Source organism: Lineus longissimus, chromosome 11 (genome assembly GCF_910592395.1).
Source record: "Lineus longissimus chromosome 11, tnLinLong1.2, whole genome shotgun sequence".
Classification (NCBI taxonomy): Eukaryota; Metazoa; Nemertea; class Pilidiophora; order Heteronemertea; family Lineidae; genus Lineus; species Lineus longissimus.
Genome location: NC_088318.1, coordinates 10,708,949 through 10,729,227, shown reverse-complemented (window position 1 = coordinate 10,729,227; position 20,279 = coordinate 10,708,949). Strand labels below are relative to the sequence as shown.

Sequence of the window (20,279 nt, the reverse complement as noted above, 5' to 3'; positions counted from 1 at the left end):
TGCCTAAACTGTGAGTTGAAAGCCTCCAAGCTGCATTCCATGGGAATACTGAAGTATGGGGATCCTTACAAAGTAATGAAAGAAATTACCTGTTCCACAGCAGAAAAGTCCTGTATGTATCAGGACTGTGACAAATGTAAAGGGAAATGGGGGCAGATGTACAAGGTTGAAATTGATAATCCAAATTTGGCATCTGAGACGGTGATCTATTCAGAAGTGCAGACAGTAAGTGAAGAGAGAATTAACCCACAGGGAAACACAATTTCTGTTAGAGTGACAAAGAAAGTCGAGCAAAAAGCAACAGCTCCTGAGTTATGCAGGCTCTTCGAGAAAGAACTTGCACTGCTTATGCCTCATCAGTTTAGAATTCTCCATCAGTACGAACAAATCAAACACATGAAACAGAATCTGAGGGCAGACGAGTGTGTCTTGCAAATAGATTACAGCGAAAATTACGCGTGCAAGGGTGGAATAGAAACTCAGTCTATGCACTTTGGTGGCAGTAGGAGACAAGTCTCCCTCCATACATGCCACGCAACACTCAAAGATCATGTCACAAAGTGTTACTGCACACTGAGTGCAGATCCACGCCACTGTGCGGAAGCCGTTTGGGCACATCTCACCCCGGTTTTAAATGATCTTTCTGAAAAGGGAATTAAGAGGCTTCACTTTGTTTCTGATGGCCCTACAACACAGTACAGAAACAAAACTAACTTCTATCTTGTTTCAACCCTACCATTTACAAAGTGGAACTTTGACCTGGTCACGTACAATTTCCTGGAGGCCAGTCACGGCAAAGGCCCTGCTGATGGCATTGGGGCAGCTGTAAAGAACAAGGCAGATCAGTTAGTGGCCCATGGTAAAGATATTATTGATCTCAAGCAGTTGTTGGAATCAGTGCAAAACACAATCAATATTACAATGTATGAGATAACGTCAGAGGAAATAAGCACTAATGTAGATTCCTTGAAAGATGTTTCCCTAAACCCAGTACCAGGTACTATGAAAATCCATCAGGTGATGACCTACAAGGATTTTCAGGGAAAACTCTTCCACCGCGAAATTTCATGTTTCTGCTGGTCAAAATTAGTTGGCGACGAAGTTTTTTGCTCATGCCACTCGCGGAAACAAGTTGAGTTTGATCATGGCAAGCAACAAAATAAAGCAAACCAGATTGTCTCAAAATTAGAAGCAAATCTAAATTCAGAGACAATTAGAAAATTTGAAAAGCGTTTGGCTGAAGGCTATGACATAGTCATTGAAGATTTGAATACTCTGGATGTCAATGCTCGAAATGAGTATCTTCAGTGGAAAGCGTGGAGGGCTTCCAAATTTATGGAAAATAAAGATGAGGGCATGAGCTGTGGTGATGAGATGGAATCTGATGATGACTCTGACATTGAATGGGTACCTGAAGTCGGGTTGCCTGGTAACATCTGCAAAACACCAATGTCTATAGAAGTCAACAGGTACTATGCCGTGCTGTTCTATGGTAGGGGGTTCAAAAAAGGGAAGTTTTATATTGGGCGGGCCATTGAAAAAACTGCTGATAATGCAACGTTCAAGTTCCTTGAAAGGAAATGTGGGACTTCGACCTTTGATTGGCCACGAAGAGATGACACAGAAATTGTTGATTATAGGTACATACTAGAGGAAGTCAAATTTCAAGGCCCACCGCCATTTACCCTGGATGGCGTCAAGGAAAGTGCCATAGAAAAAATGATTCAAAATTTCCAACTGTAAAGGCTTGCTATTTCATGAGCAGTCAAAATCGACGTGTTGATGTTTGAGGGTTTGACGTTTTGAAAGCTGAAAAGTATCGTGAAGGTGATGGGGACTTAAGGAAGGGTTCCCCCAATGTGCAAATTTCTGAAAATTTCTATTTGATAAGGCCTTTTATTAAGGAGGTGTCTTTATGAGGGCAATTTTGTTCACACATGTGACAATACATTTTAAAATTGACAAGGTTTCATAAAAGATAAATGAATTCTTTCTCACTGATATCCCAGTCATGCTCTATCTTCTGTCAAAGTTTCACAGCAAAATACTTGTCCTTTGATCAATTTTGAAGGCCTTGAAATCTAATAAGCAGAACATGGTAAAACAAAAGAATGGCCCAATCATTGTTTTATCAAAGATGAGGAAAATCGATACAGTGGTTGCTTTGCACAGTTTGAACTTTTCTTTGGAGTTGTAGTTTTATCAGGCTGTTTTAAAGAAGTTTAACAAAGTTTTTTTAGAATATTAATAGTTTTTAAGTTGCAATAATGGGCAAGTAGTCCCAAGATTTTTGTTTGAATCATTTAGCTCAATTTCAAATAATTTCATGCATCATTGTTGTTGGGGTATTATCTGCTCCCTGCCCAAGAGGCCAAGACTAGTCACCATAGACTAAAAAATCAGAGAGTGCAATCTTAAAGCCTAACCCACTGACGCAATTTCCCACTACGTTTTGTCGCTTCGACAGAAATGCTTTGTTGGGAGGCAGCCTGCCCAGAAATTAACAAAAGAATTTGTCACTCAATGACAGATTTTGGAGCAGTTTCGGCGATAAATTGCACCAGTGGCTTCAGGTCATATTGTTATGTGTTCAAACTGTTGGTGGACGGACAGTCAGTCAGGTCACTTGTTTATTAAAATATTATTTTTGTTATTCAGTGTTATTCAGTGAGGGTTGGTTCAACATTTTCTTTTCAGAATCTTTTTTTACATTTCCCAAAATTGTATGATGATAAAGCTATTTATTAGTACAGTACATCCACATCAAACATGTCAAATCACCCCCTCCCCAGAAGTATCTCAGTACATATTATAGTAGCCTACATGTGATGATGTTGAAAATGTTGAGCCGCCCCTTAGTTTCGCACCAAGATGTGTTATGATAGTTACATGAACTGCTGATTTTATTTTCACTAATAAAAAGTTATGTTTTGCATTTCAAGTGCATCTTTGACTTAATTCTTTACCGTTATGTCTCTTCCGTTAATGCCAAGTGCCACAGTCTTTACCATTATGTCTCATCCGTTACTGTCATGTGTCAGAGTCTTTACCGTTATGTCTTTACCATTACATGGAAAACGGTAAAGACACTGCCCAAAAATTTAGAATTCAGGTTTTGGAAAAAGTACTTAAAATCTAGCATTGCTGGTTGAGTGTCACCTTCTGCAGACCCTACTTTGTCCCATGATGCCTTCAAGGACATGAACTGAAACAAATTTTTTAAAAGTTTGTCTTTACCGTTATTATGCTGAACTTTTTGAAAATGGCCCATATATGATATAATAGAACACTGATGTTTCTTGATGAACTATTTTCAACGAGCTGATGTTTCTTGATGAACTATTTTCAACAAACTCGCCTGTGTCTCATCTTCTAATATATGAACAATTTTCTTGCAGTTATGAACATTCTTTTCAATTGATTCGCTACTATGATGACCATTCATTCAACACTTAGGGTGTTGTCAATGGTTTTTTGGGGGGAGGGAGTGTAGTGTGATTGGTACGTTAATATCGGTATAAATATTGAGTGTCTTATTTTGAACATACATTGTCTATCTGCCTATGCAGTTTGGAGTTGCAACATTTTGATATTATAGATACATTCTGAGAAATGTATGACGGTAAACTCAGAAGAGGTCAACGGTTTTTCATTTAACAATGGTCTAGTTGTATTGTTCCAAGCAGGTTTAGCAGTTGCCAGAACCACTGTTGACATCAGGATGAGCAGCCTATTGTAATGATTTTAAGGTCATTTAAAAGGAGCAGTTGGTTGTCCCCATAATTAGATTTCTATTTTATTTTTTGTTTGGAAAAGTTCTAACTGGATTGGACTCTAGCTTGATATAATCGCAATTCCAGATCGTTATTTTCAACTGGAGTTGAAATTATTCGTAGGGGGGAGGAGTGATACCGAGGGTATATTTGGTTGTAATTAATTTAGTTAAATTGTCATTTATTATATTTTGTGTTGTTAGCCCTATGTTAGAACCATTGCTAGGCTTGTATTTCTATAACAAGGAACTGGATTAGGCATTCCATGTTGGTATTACGTATGGTGATCGTCGATATAACCATGTTGATACCACAACATGGGTGACCAAAGTCTTGCCAAACTTCCGGCTGGACTTCGCTTTACCCGTACGTCACTGGTCAAGTTCCTAGAAGTTGTAGGTGTATGTTGTGGTTCGATACATATGACTAACAGAATGTTGATGATTGCTAGGACTTGAAGCTAGTCTCTCTTAGAAACAACCCCATGACTACAGAATGTTTGGCGTATTCGCCCACTCAATTCTCTGAATTGAGTTCCTTATTTTGGTCATAAGTAACCTAAAACAAAACACAAAATGATATAAATTCTAGCTTGATTCCTAGTTCTAGAGAGATCAGAGATCAGGATAGACCAGAGTAGGCGAGGTCCACAATAATCTATGTACAGCAAGACTGATCCAATAAAGAAGCATATAGAAGAATCCTGTTGTCCAGCTGTTTGAAGATCAACCAAACTAGAAGGATGTTGGTTTCATCCGTATGAACGTTAATTACCGTCGCCTCTTATCAATCGTCATGAACATTGTCTCTTTTCTCACGTTTTATCTATGGATACGCTAGTCGCTGAATGAAACGGCAGTTACACGTCATGTCATCCAAGACATGAACGGCAGTTACTCGTCATGTCATCCAAGACAATTACGGTGGTTTTACCACATCTTTAAAATACGGTTTATCCGCCAAGCAGCAGACGTTTCATACGCCAAGCAGCAGATGTCCGTTCAAGTTCCATTAAAACGTTAAGGTTACAACAGCCATGCGGCAGATGTCAGCCTAGCAGTCACGACGTAGAAGGATGCCTCCAAGGATCTTCACCTTTGGATTATCGAATATTGTCATATATTATTTATTTATTCATTATTTATTTATTTAAGTCTCATCCATAATATATAATGGCCAGCCATATCTGGCTTACAAGACACTATACTATATGTACGTTTCGTTCGGGGGCTGCCGCGAGAGCCCGCGCCAGCGGCTGGCAGTGCTGCCGAAGCTTACTAGGGTGTAGGCTTTACGTTACATATCTTCAGTGATGATACACAGTATTTAGCCACTGCCCCAGCCAACTCTTGATTGCTCAGCAGCACCGCCAGTTGCCCGCGCGCGTCCCCGCCGGCAAACCCAGGAACTACAACAGCGGCACTATCATTTAATTCTCTTCTACAAACATCATATGCAGGACATTCCAATAGAAAGTGCTCCTCTTATTCGACGTTATCACCAGTACACATCAGACAAGTTCTTTGGGGTAATGGTAATCCCCGGTATCGCCCCATTTCAATGTTTATAGGAAAGGTGCCGTTTCTGAGTTTAGCAATATTAGCCCTGTTCAGTCTACTCATTGATTTCCGGACATACGCCTCCGATTTAAGTTCAGTTTTGAAAGTGGTATAGGTTCTCAGCTTAGGCATGGAACTAATTTCGTTCCGCCACCTTAGTTCATAATTGGAAAACAGACTGTGTCGGATTTCAGTATATATTTTGCAATGAACAGGCAGTACACAGTTAGGTATAAACGGAGTGCTAGACACCAGAAGTTAGCTGGTGTTTTGAAAAACATCAGGGCAACGGATTACTGCACGATATCTATATATGATATAATAGAACACTGATGTTTCTTGATGAACTATTTTCAACGAGCTGATGTTTCTTGATGAACTATTTTCAACAAACTCGCCTGTGTCTCATCTTCTAATATATGAACAATTTTCTTGCAGTTATGAACATTCTTTTCAATTGATTCGCTACTATGATGACCATTCATTCAACACTTAGGGTGTTGTCAATGGTTTTTTGGGGGGAGGGAGTGTAGTGTGATTGGTACGTTAATATCGGTATAAATATTGAGTGTCTTATTTTGAACATACATTGTCTATCTGCCTATGCAGTTTGGAGTTGCAACATTTTGATATTATAGATACATTCTGAGAAATGTATGACGGTAAACTCAGAAGAGGTCAACGGTTTTTCATTTAACAATGGTCTAGTTGTATTGTTCCAAGCAGGTTTAGCAGTTGCCAGAACCACTGTTGACATCAGGATGAGCAGCCTATTGTAATGATTTTAAGGTCATTTAAAAGGAGAAGTTGGTTGTCCCCATAATTAGATTTCTATTTTATTTTTTGTTTGGAAAAGTTCTAACTGGATTGGACTCTAGCTTGATATAATCGCAATTCCAGATCGTTATTTTCAACTGGAGTTGAAATTATTCGTAGGGGGGAGGAGTGATACCGAGGGTATATTTGGTTGTAATTAATTTAGTTAAATTGTCATTTATTTTATTTTGTGTTGTTAGCCCTATGTTAGAACCATTGCTTGGCTTGTATTTCTATAACAAGGAACTGGATTAGGCATTCCATGTTGGTATTACGTATGGTGATCGTCGATATAACCATGTTGATACCACAACATGGGTGACCAAAGTCTTGCCAAACTTCCGGCTGGACTTCGCTTTACCCGTACGTCACTGGTCAAGTTCCTAGAAGTTGTAGGTGTATGTTGTGGTTCGATACATATGACTAACAGAATGTTGATGATTGCTAGGACTTGAAGCTAGTCTCTCTTAGAAACAACCCCATGACTACAGAATGTTTGGCGTATTCGCCCACTCAATTCTCTGAATTGAGTTCCTTATTTTGGTCATAAGTAACCTAAAACAAAACACAAAATGATATAAATTCTAGCTTGATTCCTAGTTCTAGAGAGATCAGAGATCAGGATAGACCAGAGTAGGCGAGGTCCACAATAATCTATGTACAGCAAGACTGATCCAATAAAGAAGCATATAGAAGAATCCTGTTGTCCAGCTGTTTGAAGATCAACCAAACTAGAAGGATGTTGGTTTCATCCGTATGAACGTTAATTACCGTCGCCTCTTATCAATCGTCATGAACATTGTCTCTTTTCTCACGTTTTATCTATGGATACGCTAGTCGCTGAATGAAACGGCAGTTACACGTCATGTCATCCAAGACATGAACGGCAGTTACTCGTCATGTCATCCAAGACAATTACGGTGGTTTTACCACATCTTTAAAATACGGTTTATCCGCCAAGCAGCAGACGTTTCATGCGCCAAGCAGCAGATGTCCGTTCAAGTTCCATTAAAACGTTAAGGTTACAACAGCCATGCGGCAGATGTCAGCCTAGCAGTCACGACGTAGAAGGATGCCTCCAAGGATCTTCACCTTTGGATTATCGAATATTGTCATATATTATTTATTTATTCATTATTTATTTATTTAAGTCTCATCCATAATATATAATGGCCAGCCATATCTGGCTTACAAGACACTATACTATATGTACGTTTCGTTCGGGGGCTGCCGCGAGAGCCCGCGCCAGCGGCTGGCAGTGCTGCCGAAGCTTACTAGGGTGTAGGCTTTACGTTACATATCTTCAGTGATGATACACAGTATTTAGCCACTGCCCCAGCCAACTCTTGATTGCTCAGCAGCACCGCCAGTTGCCCGCGCGCGTCCCCGCCGGCAAACCCAGGAACTACAACAGCGGCACTATCATTTAATTCTCTTCTACAAACATCATATGCAGGACATTCCAATAGAAAGTGCTCCTCTTATTCGACGTTATCACCAGTACACATCAGACAAGTTCTTTGGGGTAAGGGTAATCCCCGGTATCGCCCCATTTCAATGTTTATAGGAAAGGTGCCGTTTCTGAGTTTAGCAATATTAGCCCTGTTCAGTCTACTCATTGATTTCCGGACATACGCCTCCGATTTAAGTTCAGTTTTGAAAGTGGTATAGGTTCTCAGCTTAGGCATGGAACTAATTTCGTTCCGCCACCTTAGTTCATAATTGGAAAACAGACTGTGTCGGATTTCAGTATATATTTTGCAATGAACAGGCAGTACACAGTTAGGTATAAACGGAGTGCTAGACACCAGAAGTTAGCTGGTGTTTTGAAAAACATCAGGGCAACGGATTACTGCACGATATCTATATATGATATAATAGAACACTGATGTTTCTTGATGAACTATTTTCAACGAGCTGATGTTTCTTGATGAACTATTTTCAACAAACTCGCCTGTGTCTCATCTTCTAATATATGAACAATTTTCTTGCAGTTATGAACATTCTTTTCAATTGATTCGCTACTATGATGACCATTCATTCAACACTTAGGGTGTTGTCAATGGTTTTTTGGGGGGAGGGAGTGTAGTGTGATTGGTACGTTAATATCGGTATAAATATTGAGTGTCTTATTTTGAACATATATTGTGTATATCTGCCTATGCATGTTTGGAGTTGCAACATTTTGATATTTTAGATACATTCTGAGAAATGTATGATGGTGAACTCAGAAGAGGTCAACTATTCGTTGTGGTATTCTGATGCTAAAGCTTGGTTCTTTTTTTAAGTTGAGTGTTAAGCAGTGGTTTTCTGTGAAGTAACAGAACTTATCAGTTATGGTCTAGGTGTACTTTTCCAAGCAGGTTTAGCAGTTGCCAGAACCACTGTTGACATCATGCTGAGCAGTTTATTGTAATGATTTTAAGGTCATTTATAAGGAGAAGTTGGTTGTCCCCATAATTAGATTTCTATTTTATTTTTTATGTGGAAAAGTTCTAACTGGATTGGACTCTAGCTTGATCTAGTCGTAATTCCAGATCGTTATTTTCAACTGGAGTTGAAATTATTCGTAGGGGGGAGGAGTGATACCGAGGGTATTTTGGTTGTATTTAATTTAGTTAAACTGTCATTTATTAATTTCATTGTTCGCCCTAAGTTAGAACCATTGCTAGGCTTGTTATTCTATAACAAGGAACTGGATTAGGCATTCCATGTTGGTATTACGTATGGTGATCATCAACATCACGTTGATACAACAACACGGGTGACCAAAGTCTTGCCAAACTTCCGGCTGGACTTCGCTCTACCCGTGTGTCACTGGTCAAGTTCCTAGAAGTTGTAGGTGTATGTTGTGGTTCGATACATATGACAAACAGAATGTTGATGATTGCTAGGACTTAAAGCTAGTCTCTTTTAGAAACAACCCCGTGACGACAGAATGTTTGGCATATTCGCCCAATCAATTCTCTGAATTGAATTCCTTATTTTGGTCATTAGTTACCTTAAACAAAACACAAAATGATATAAATTCTAGCTTGATTCCTAGTTCTAGAGAGATCAGAATAGACCGGAGTAGGCGAGGTCCACAAGAATCCACGAACAACAAGACTGATCCAATAAAGAAGCATATAGAAGAATCCTGTTGTCCAGCTGTTTGAAGCTCAACCAAACTATGTTGGTTTCACTGTGCTAGCCCCGTTGAATGTTGTGCCCTGTGCTATCCCAGTTGAATGTTAATCCTCGTTGAATGTTTTACCCTGTGCTAGCCCCGTTCATATGTTACTCCCCGTTGAATGTTTTACCCTGTGCTAGCCCCGTTGAATGTTTTGCCCTGTGCTAGCCCCGTTGAATGTTACTCCCCGTTGAATGTTGTGGATGACATGATTATGTTAAGTGAGCACAGCGAGACAAAAGAGTTTGGTGAAGTTGAACTGTAACGAGACAGAAGCAGCCGAACACCAGGAGGAGCTTGTACCACTGTGAACACAAAGAACCTATTGATCTCAAAGAAGAAGTCGGAGATTTTAAAGAGGAAACCACTGTGTTGATATGAACAACCATTTGGAAGAAATGCAGGGAATGACCAACAGAGTTGACGAATTGGACATCAAGAAAGGCGATCACAATTTTCAGGAAAAGCACACATTTGAAAAAGTCGGCACTTTTAGTAGTTTGAGAGCTGAAAAATGAACAACAGTGTTGCTTTATCGATGCAGCCAAGAGTTGGCATGGCACCACTAACTTGAAGACTTAGGGGAAAACAGTTCATTCTGAAAAAGCTAGGATAAAAAATCTATTTGCAGGCCTTTTCATGTTCTATCTTTGTCACATACCAGTAGCTTCAAAACTTTCCAAGTTGTTTTAAAATAAATGAAATGGTCCAGGGACCATGTGCTCACCTCGGGTAATGTAATGCATGTCATTTCCAGTGGATATGGGGTTTCTGGCTAGTTTCTGGCTTGATTCCATTGAATAATATTATTATTCTTGGCTCAATGGCACAAAAGAAAATTACCGGTACCATCTAAGTATAGCATTTTGGTTATAAAGTTGACTGAATTTCAGGGTTATTGAAGAGTGTACATGTCACATGAAAATTGGCTGACATCTGTTAAACAGTTTAGGAGTAATAGGACAAAAATTTGGTCACTCTATGTACAACCATTAGCTTATGGCCGCCTGGAGGCCAGAAAGTAGGTCATGTCGCGAAAAAGAAAAACAAGTCTGGGCATCTTGCCCAAAGCTACCATCACACCAAGTTTTAGACATCTAGCCCTAGCGGTGATGAAACGTGCTCCGCTAACCGACGACGACGGACGCCACGACGTCGTATAAGCTCCCCAGAGGTGAGCCGAAAACAGTACATGAAGCAAAGCATTCAAAGCAGTTTAACACTAACAAACAATACAACCTCATAATTGTTGAATATCTAATTCAATCGGTTAAAGGGGTATGCCGTTCGTAAGTTAAATAGAAATCATTGTGAAAACAAATTTGGTTAAACTTTGTATTTAGTATTTGTATATTAGTCTACACAACGGCAATGTTGAAATTTATGTTTAGTATGTATTTTCACAACTGGACATTTTAAAATTCAATTACAAATTCAAAATATTTAACTAACGGCGTAGGCCCTTTAACCATGAATTGCATACTTCAATTTCAATTTAGTACCTTACACAGAACAGCGTTCTTCTACAAGACGAAAAACAGCCATTTTAAAATCTTTGTCATAAAAACTTAAAACAGGGCAAAGAATAAAACATTTCAATTCGAGAGAAAATTACAAGGGGGTGTTAAAGCAGTGTCTTTCTTGCTCAAAACCCAATCATTTCACCACCATTGTATTCATGAAGCTCAGTTTTACAGACAAAGCTTTTAAATTTAGCAATGATTTTCGAATTTATTATTGTGGTGCAACATTTCTCTGCATAATTTATCCTTTCTCTCGTTCAAATGATTTAAATAAACAATTTAAATAAACTAAAATAGTGTCCATGTCCAGCATGACGAAAAATCATCAGTTGTGCAGCTTGATTTCCTAAAAAACTTTAAACAACCTCAAGCTGATCCATCAAAAATATCAACACCAGCTAAGACATTTCAAAAGAACTCTTGTTCACTTGCCTGGGACTCGTGCCCCAACTGTGTATTGACTAGAATACATCTTACATAAAATTCACAATGTCAAAGTTGAGCTCTGGCTAAAGTGACTTCCCTGTTAAATCATTTAATTATTGGATCAACCTGAACTGGACCAAATCAACAACATTACCAACTCTACAGCACAGGAGCCATTTTCATTGAAAAAATATGAAGGCTATTTGTAGGCCTATACCCTCCTTTTCATGTTACACTTCTGGATTAATTTCTCAATCTTGGTTAACCATTTACCTATTTCTTGTCCTTGATTGACCCATCTTTCTTGTTTAGGTGCGGCACATTCATGCGATTTATCTTCAGGATACATGGCTTGATGAACGGCGCTTTTAGGAAGCGGCCAAGATGTGGAACAGCCGTCGAGGACCCCTGAAAATGAACACAAAAAGAATTACAACAAACAACCATGAAAAAAGCCAGGTGCAATGCGAATGCATTTTTACAGTAATAGTCAGCTTTTTACTGCAGTATGTTTTTTTCTTCTTCTGGTTCATCAGGAAACTATTTTTCTCAACGTGTTTGAAGCTTTTCCAATTTGTTTCAGCTCTTAGATAGTAGAACAACGCATTATTCGTTATTTTCAGTACGCGAAAGACCTTTCCCACCACGTGAGTACATGCTGAGTTCAAGTCAGCCCGCTATTAAGATGCAACGTCGTTTCCATTTATCGTCGCAATTGCGTGGTAATCAAGCACCATCAATGACCACACAGATGTTACAATAGTCACGATCAAAAGAGGCAAAATGAGCGAATTAAACTGCTGCGACTAGGATTATTATCACGTGCAACAAAAAATTGCTTTTTTTGGTGCGTTTATCGCAGGTGTCTTGACAAGAAAGGGTGATCGCAGCGACCTGTGATCATTGTAAAACCCAGCTAATACAAGATGTACCGGCAGACAGGAGATCTTGTTGCACATTGCAGCCACAATCGCAGGTTGCAGTGAGAAAAATTACTCGTTGGTGCAGCGCTCTAGACTAAAACTGAATGTAAAAACAAACATAGATATAGGAGCTACATAAAAGTGGAACACTGTATACTTACAGTCGATGCAGAACCAATCATCCGTTGACTTCTTCTATGGGGTAATGATTTCGTCAATCGATGCTGGCCATTAGCACTTAGGTGATCCCGCGATGACGCATGATACTTTCTAAACTTTGAGTCTATCAACCACTCCCCCATTTCAACATATCGTTGTGGCTGCTCAGGATCTTTCGAGGACCTGAGGTACATCGTTTTCCTACGTTCAGAATGAGTTCGAGTACGAGGCTTGTTCAAGTCAGGAGTAGGCCAACTGCGGCCATTATCGGTCACTTGAACCTTTCTGAAAGATGGCACTTCCCGAGTGCTTCCAGAATCACATTCCGTCACTTCTACGTCTTGGACGCCTTCACAATCACACACCAAAGCACACTCTGGGTTTACCCCACAGTTGGTAGTTCTGTCTTTCCAAACATCACGTTTGGCCATGTTTCTAGGAGCAGGAGATCTTCGACAATTGGATAAGTAATCAAGCTCCTCTGAACCCGACTGCCCCATCAAAGCCATCTTCTCTACTTCTGTAGATTGAGAATTGCTGAGCAACACATTCCCAGACAGTTTCAGTTCGCTGTCGGAAAAATCACTGAAATCAGTTGACGTATCAAGATCAACAGACTCATCTGATTTATATGAACCTGGGGACTGACTTTTCTTTTGACAAGTCCGCCGATATGATTTTCTGTACGATTTCTTCAGGATTTTATAAAAATCTGAAGAATCCCTCTGAGCAATTAATGTCTTTATTCGGACCCCAGTTGGAGGCGATTTTCTTTTCCTACGCCGAGGGCAATTAGCACGTCGTATATTTTTGTATCTAGTTCCGATGTCAACCAATTTATCCTGAGAAGTTTGCGTCTGCTGCCTCTGGCTGTTGCTGCAGGTGTGTACCAGCAATTCCTCATCATCAGGACGGGTTTCAGGAGTACTTGAGAATGGACTAGTTGTATTAGCTATTCTTGTAACTGCGATGCCCTCTGTCTCATTTGTTGTGGTCCCATTACATCCGTGTCCAGATTTGACAACAGAAGTAGAGCTCTCAATTTCACGGCCACAAGAAGAAACCAAACGACTATCAGATTTCAATGATCGAGTCTCAACATCGCCCATCTTTTTCAGAATGGTAGCTTCAGAACTTGTGTCAGAAATGTCTGTATGTGCTTCGTCATCTGCTGTTAAATCTAAATCCGGCTCCTTGTAACTGAACAAAGTTTTCACACAAAGTCTAGCGCTAGGCTTATGTTGAAATGCATCTTCTGGCGACATGATTGAGGAGTCAACCCAGTCAGAATCAAATCGGGACTGCGTGTCCACCTTACCATAACGAGACAGGAGAAAGTTACCACCTGAAGAGTTGGTCGTATCAGAGGTGGAAAACAAACCAGGAGGGTCACACCACGAGTGCATGTCGACCTTACCATTAGGAGACAAGAACAAGTTGCCACCCAAAGTGGTAGGTCCATCATTTTTAAACTCACAAAAATTTCGTTTCTTTGTGTCAACACTGTAACAAGAAGTCTTGGCAGAATGTAAAGAGTCTAATGTAGTCCTCCTTTTCTTTGCCTGAAACTTATTCATATTGCAAGAGGTCTTGGCAGTATGCAAAGAATCTAATGTCACTCTTCTTTTCCGCGTCTCACTATAACTACCAGAAGCCCTATGCAAGGTCTCCAACGTATTTTTCCTTTGTGAAATAACTCTGCTACAAGAGACCTCATTAGCTTGCAAGAGCTCAGATGTTTTCCACTCATCTTTGTTGAAAGAAGATTCGACATGCTGCAAAGATTCTGATGAGATTTTCCTCCTCGTCTCATTTTTGTTGCTAGAAATCTTGGTAGCTTGAGACGATTCAGATGCCGTGGCTCTTATCTCATCTCGGCCGCAAGATGTACCTACAGCCTGCAAGGCCTCATCCGTTTTCCTTCTTGTTGTGTCCAATCTACTGCAAATACTCTTCACAACTTGCAATGAATCTATGGCACTTGTCTGACCACCAACTTTACCCAAAGAACTTCTGCTAGTTGGCGATGAGTCCAACACAGATTTCCTGTTCTCCACTCCAACTTGACTACAGAGCCTTTTGGAAGCTTGGGAGTAGTCTATTGGAGTTCTTGTTGTCTTCAAGTTCATCTCAACTTTATTGAAAGAATTTCTGGGACTGTGGAAATCTTCTATTGCAGAGCTTTCTTTTCTTATCCAACCATTTCTCACAGGCGAGTTTTTAGCACTGTTTATTGAGTTCACACGAGACCTTTTGTCAGAACTTGTTATGGCTTTCGAATGAGGACTAGCAAATATACCCAGTGTATCTCTGACCAGCGCTTCCTTCGGAGAAGTACAAGACGACATCCTGGTAGTTTGCGCGCGGTTTATTGGAGTTCTTTTGTTCTTCAAGTTCATGTCAACTTTATGGCATGAATTTTTTGGACCGCGCAAATGTTCTACTGAAGAGCCTTCTTTTCTGATAACACCATTCTTCACAAGCGAGTTCTTAGCACTGTTTCTCGAGTCCACATGAAAACCGTTGGTAGAAGAACCCGTCGAAGCTTTCGAATGCAAACTTAACCTACCACCAGAATCTCTGACCGATGTCTTATTTCCCGACAAACGAGACGACAGCCTGATATGCTGCTGGCTCAATTTTCTTTTTCTCTTGTGCGAGCTGACGTTCCAGAATGATCCGTTTAAACCTGTGACTTTCCAGGGTCGAGATGTCTTCTTCAAGTCTTTCCCCTCAGCTTCAAGTGGTCTCTTTCTGGCTCCAAGTTTTATTGATGGGCTGGTCTGCAGTCTTTTCCCAGATTCTTTTCCGAGAGAAGCAGATGACTTCGAGCTAGAAACTTTCTTGTTGGACTTATCAGCGACTTTGACTACTACATTTTTAAAAAGGGGGCTTGGCACTTTCACCCTCTGTCCAGGTTTCACATTGGTGTAGTTGAGAACAACTTGAGCATCAGGGGATTCTTTCGGGAAGCCATTCGAACGACGGTATCTAACTTTTGACAAATAGTTTGTATCCTTCCACCAACCATTGACAATAGGCGGTGAGAGTCTTTTACGAGGACTTCCAATATTTCGTGGGGTTGTCCGCGATAGAAGACAATTCCCATCTGGAATGATCAATTTCTTTGTGCGTTTTTTTGCGTATACTTTTCCATCGTCTGGACAAGCTGCTCGAGATCGAGATGAAGCGTTTGGAAAGACTCCGGGTCGTACGTGCTGCCTCTTTGGGGAATTCCAGTTGTCATCAGATGGATTTGTATCATACATCGTATCCAAACTGAAATATCACAGTACAATTTAAGATTAACACCAGTTTTATTTGCATTATGTTCCCCATTAAGACATGTAAAGTTTCAAAAGGAATTCAATATACAAGGACTATCAACAATTTAGATGTATTTTTTCAAGTTGTGTGTTAGCATGAGAAGCCACACATTACTGATGAGAGCAAATGCTTTCATGGCATCCCAAGTGGCCACTGATTTCGTCATAATACCAGTCTGAGTCATGCCAGGCCTCAGGAAATCTGACTAAACCAACAGGGTTCCTGCCAGGAAATTGTGTGAGGGGAGACAAGACCACTAATGAATATTCATAGGTTGGAGGGTCGAGGCCTATCAATTAGACGAGTGCATGTTTTTTACTCTCAAGTACATATTTGGAGAGGTATTGAAAAAATATTTGCTGTGGCAAGTCTACAGATATAAAGAAATTATTTGATGAAAAAATTAATTTCGAATTTTGCGAATTGGGTAATAGGGGGCGTGTTTTGAGTTTTTTCTGCCAGTTGGCTGAAAACAGTGGAAATATCAAAGTCTGTCTAATTTGTCGATTATAAAAAAATTTCCGTGGTCAATCACCAATTTCCATCGCACCAGTTACTCGCAAGACTAACCCGTATATCATATCCGAATTTCAGTTTCACTACTTGACGCGTTCTTTGATGCGTCGCGGTCAAACATTGACAATTTAACTGCTAAAAGGCTTAAAAAATCAATTGTGGTCTTGTCTCAGGGGGCATAATCCAGGTGCCTAAGGCTAGAGGCCCGGAGTTGGGTTTTCCGGGGGAGGAATTTCGCTCGAAAAAACTTCTGTTTTCTTACAAGAAATTCTAAAAATCAGCATAGATCTAGACAAATCATAATGAATTCCTGTCATTGAAACATCTTTTTCCAATCTAGAATGATGAACAAGGTCTGGATGGAATGGAGTGAAATATGGGTAATTTCAAAACATAATTCTGCCAAGTGACCCCCCTGCGACCAAGCAATTATTTTATCATTCGAAGCTTTGGACACTCAGTCTCACCTTTCTTGAGAAGATAAAATATCCACAGGATCAAACAGGATATACTTCGACATCTGGTTAATTATGACTAAAACATCATCTTCAGTTGGTTGAGTTAACGCTCCAAACATTTCAAAGAGTAACTCTCTGACAACTGGGTTCGGAAAAGTCATTTCTCGCCTTGCTGATGGTGGTTTCTTGCAAAACTGAAAATATTGGACGGTATTAATATTCAATCATAAGGCTGGCCCTAATTTATTGTATTTTTGCCGTAACCTGACCGATCCAGCTGTAATTGGGCCGACTCTAACATTTTCATGGCCTTCGAACAGCTGAACTTTTTATATGTCACAAAAATCTGCCACCTGCCAACCCCAGTGTTGCAAATTATTTAACGACCAATTATCCATAAAACGTGGACGTGACCGGGTGGGCTATCGGAATTCATTATCTTGTTGAAACTATGTGACACTGACAGGCAAAATGGTCAGACATAAGTTTAAGCCGGAAATAGTCCAGACACATATATTTTTATCCTCGAATTTTGAAAAGGTTGGGTAGGGTTACTGCAAACAGACTATATAATTTGGGCCAGACTACAGGCAATTTTGTGTACAATCAACTCATGCAAATAACTCAATGTCTGTTTTTGATCCTAAGCGTCTGCTTTTGCCAGACTTGCTTCACATAATTATGCCACCCACATCACACTTTTTGTTATATAATCGACATACCTTTTCAATAAATGTTTCAGGGAGTCTCCCCCTTACGGTCTCAATCAAATATTTAGCAGGCTGTATGACTTTTCCCTTCATTCGTTGATGCTGGCCTGGGGTTAGGAAGTTGTTGGGTTCTTTATTGCTGGCAAGGAAGAAAAGGCAGTAGCAACGGAACTGTGTGCGCTTGTAGTTGACTCTATTTAGGTCAAAGGGTGACTGAAAGAAAAGTAGATTTTGTATAAGACCAGCCACCAACAATATACGGAATATGAGTAAAGACTTTGGGCCACCAGCCAAGGCCACCTCTCTGCCTCAGGAGCAAAGGATCATTTCGTGGGAATTTCTACACATTTTATTCAATTTTGGCCAAACGGCAATGATGGCTGTGGGTTACTGTAATTCTGAGAAGAATCGGTTGAGAGGATGGAGACAATAAGCCCTGCAAAGCACAAGAAGCACTTCATGTTCATCCTACTCTACAGCATTCGATTTTAATTGGTGGTGGATACAGTAGTCTTGATCAGTATGGTGCCTGGCCAAGGGATCACTCCGTTTGGCATGTACAACTACTGGAAGAGACAAAATCTTGGATCTAATGAGTAATGTCACTACTTACGATAGCTGGAGATTGAGGAGAATCATCATCTGCCGGGAAATACTTGTTCAACTCATCGACTTTTTCATCCACAGCGATCTCTTCATCGAGAATGATATTTGTGACCAGCTGAAAAAAGGACATAGGTGTTAGCAATTATGGATTAACTCGTTCATTGCGCATCCCGCTACTCAGTGGGCCTATTCAGTTGACCCAACACGTGCAAACTGCCAGACAGCGGTCTGTCACCATGGCAACTCCATTGTCGTCTGCTATCCATAGCATTACTCATAACCACTTGGAAAGTAGTCTTGAGCAATGCAGACATCTATACAATAGTAATGGCTGCCATGTTATGCTCGGTTCAGTTTTTTCAACAAAAAATGGCCCAAAATACTAGGAAGGTGAATGTTCATTTACAAATACAAATGGGTGGAGGTGGAAGCTACATAAGTAATTTTTTTTGGTGTTAGTTAAAATGCTTTTAACCACTTCACTGTTGTAGACCAAAATTTTGTCCGATGTGCGATGACGCATGCTCCGGTTGACAGAAATATTGGACTGATGTCGTCATGACACAATGAACTACGATCCATGATAATAAGCATGGCTTTACACCTTTCCCATGCGTGACGCTTTAGAATGTTGTATTCCAGCGAATAATGTTGAGGAATGTCCAGTGATTAAGTGGTTAAACGACGGTATTCGACAACTGATTGATTGGTAGATGAGAACAGACAAAGTCAAAGATAATTGATGTCTGACCATATTTTCCATTGCATCATACAACTCTCAGCAGCATTCAATGTGAAATCCAGTTGCAGGTGAAATCAATGCATTATATACGCTAAGCTAGGAAACAGGATAATAGATCCGCACTGAACAAAAAAATGATTTTACAGCATATCATTTTGTTCAACAAGTATCAATTGGACATCATTATACAAATAGTGGATGTTTGGGAGTCCGATATGGAATTTTGATGGACGAAGAAATGTCATGGCGGACGAGGCTTTGCGAGTCCGCCATGACATTTCTGAGTCCAGCAAAATTCCATATTGGACGACCTTAAACATCCACTATTTGCTATATTATGCAACCAAATGTCTTGGCAAAGAAATCAATCCAAAGGAAAATAATGAAACAATTTGTTTTTAATGAAATATACAAAAAAACCTTTTAGGATCCGTTTTTTTGGATCCGTTATTGCTTTTTTGGATCCGATACGATGTGATGACTTGAAATCACATGATGTGAATCGAGTTACGCTATTGGCCAAGAACATTTGGTAGCATAATATTGCCTAATTACTCAAGAATATTGTATTTTAAATTGTAGTTGTACTGCGTTATTATTTTAATATTTCCAGTTAGGTCAATAATGAACTTGCCGCGGTAGTTAAAATTTTATCAAACAATTAAAGTGTAGAAACTTACCAGAGCCTTGATGTAGTGAATAAGATTCAGGAACTTCTTTGGCGAAAATTCCTCTGCACATTGTTCCCCAAATTGTTGGCCCAGCAATTCCACACTGTCCAGAAGTAGCTTAATCGTGTCATGGTCGAGAGAGGCATTCACTATGATGGAGTGGATGCTGGCGATGAGTAGAGACGGTTCGGAGACTTTGGCGAGGAAAGACGAACAATTACTTTTCTTGTGTAATTCTGAAATGAGGGAGAAATCAGAAATATAGAAACAATGAGAAGACATTTTTAGTTATGCCACTCTTTAGTCTTTGTCATATTTTTCACCATTTGATCATCTGGCAATTCCAAAATACGATACTGCAATTCAATTGAAGTGTATTAGTGTTACTTACCATCAATCACCCTTGTCATCGAGTGTTTCACACAATGTTCATAAATGTAGGTATAAACCTGGTTCATCCCCATTTTCAACACAGAATGGTAACATCCTGAATGAGAGAAATGCATAAAACCTTTAGCAACACATACACATTGGTTCTATTTCTGACCACGCCTTTTTACACATACAGCCTACAGGCCAGCCATCACACATGTTGGAGAAAGCCATCCCATCAAAATACAGCAGAACTGTAGAGGCCGAGGAGCAATTTTTGGCTTCCTCTCGAGCCGAGACTCAAATGTTGATCTATCTACTTCACACTCTCAAGAGTCCCATTGACAAGATGTGATAAAAACCTTTACCAAAAAAGCCCTGGGCACCCTTTTATTTACACCAGGCAGAGCTAGAAGCCACTGCGGGACCAAACAAACTTAGGCTAGGCCTAGGCCTATGCACAACAAACAAAAGATCATGTGCCATGTGGTGTGCGAACACGTCACAGGACAGTCTTTTTTTAAAT

The 20,279-nt window shown here is 40.0% G+C and overlaps 2 protein-coding genes across 3 annotated transcripts in view; both read right to left on the bottom strand.

Annotated features, from left to right (window-relative positions):
* LOC135495664 (equilibrative nucleobase transporter 1-like) overlaps positions 1–12,730 on the bottom strand; it is a 92,961-nt gene extending 80,231 nt beyond the window's left edge. For both annotated transcript variants that reach the window (XM_064784498.1, XM_064784495.1), the window contains exons 1-2: positions 12,354–12,730; positions 11,543–11,677 (exon numbers count right to left, since the gene is read on the bottom strand). The gene's annotated coding sequence lies outside the window, so the exon portion shown is untranslated. The remainder of the gene's footprint in view (positions 1–11,542; positions 11,678–12,353) is intronic.
* Positions 12,731–16,718: 3,988 nt separating this feature from the next.
* Positions 16,719–19,845, bottom strand: LOC135495273 (uncharacterized). The gene is made up of 6 exons (XM_064783737.1): positions 19,773–19,845; positions 19,391–19,617; positions 17,976–18,083; positions 17,375–17,575; positions 16,770–16,846; positions 16,719–16,728 (listed from the first exon to the last, which is right to left on the bottom strand). Exons 1-6 carry the CDS (start codon positions 19,843–19,845, stop codon positions 16,719–16,721), a joined length of 696 nt encoding a protein of 231 aa, XP_064639807.1.
* Between the last annotated feature and the right edge of the window lie 434 nt (positions 19,846–20,279).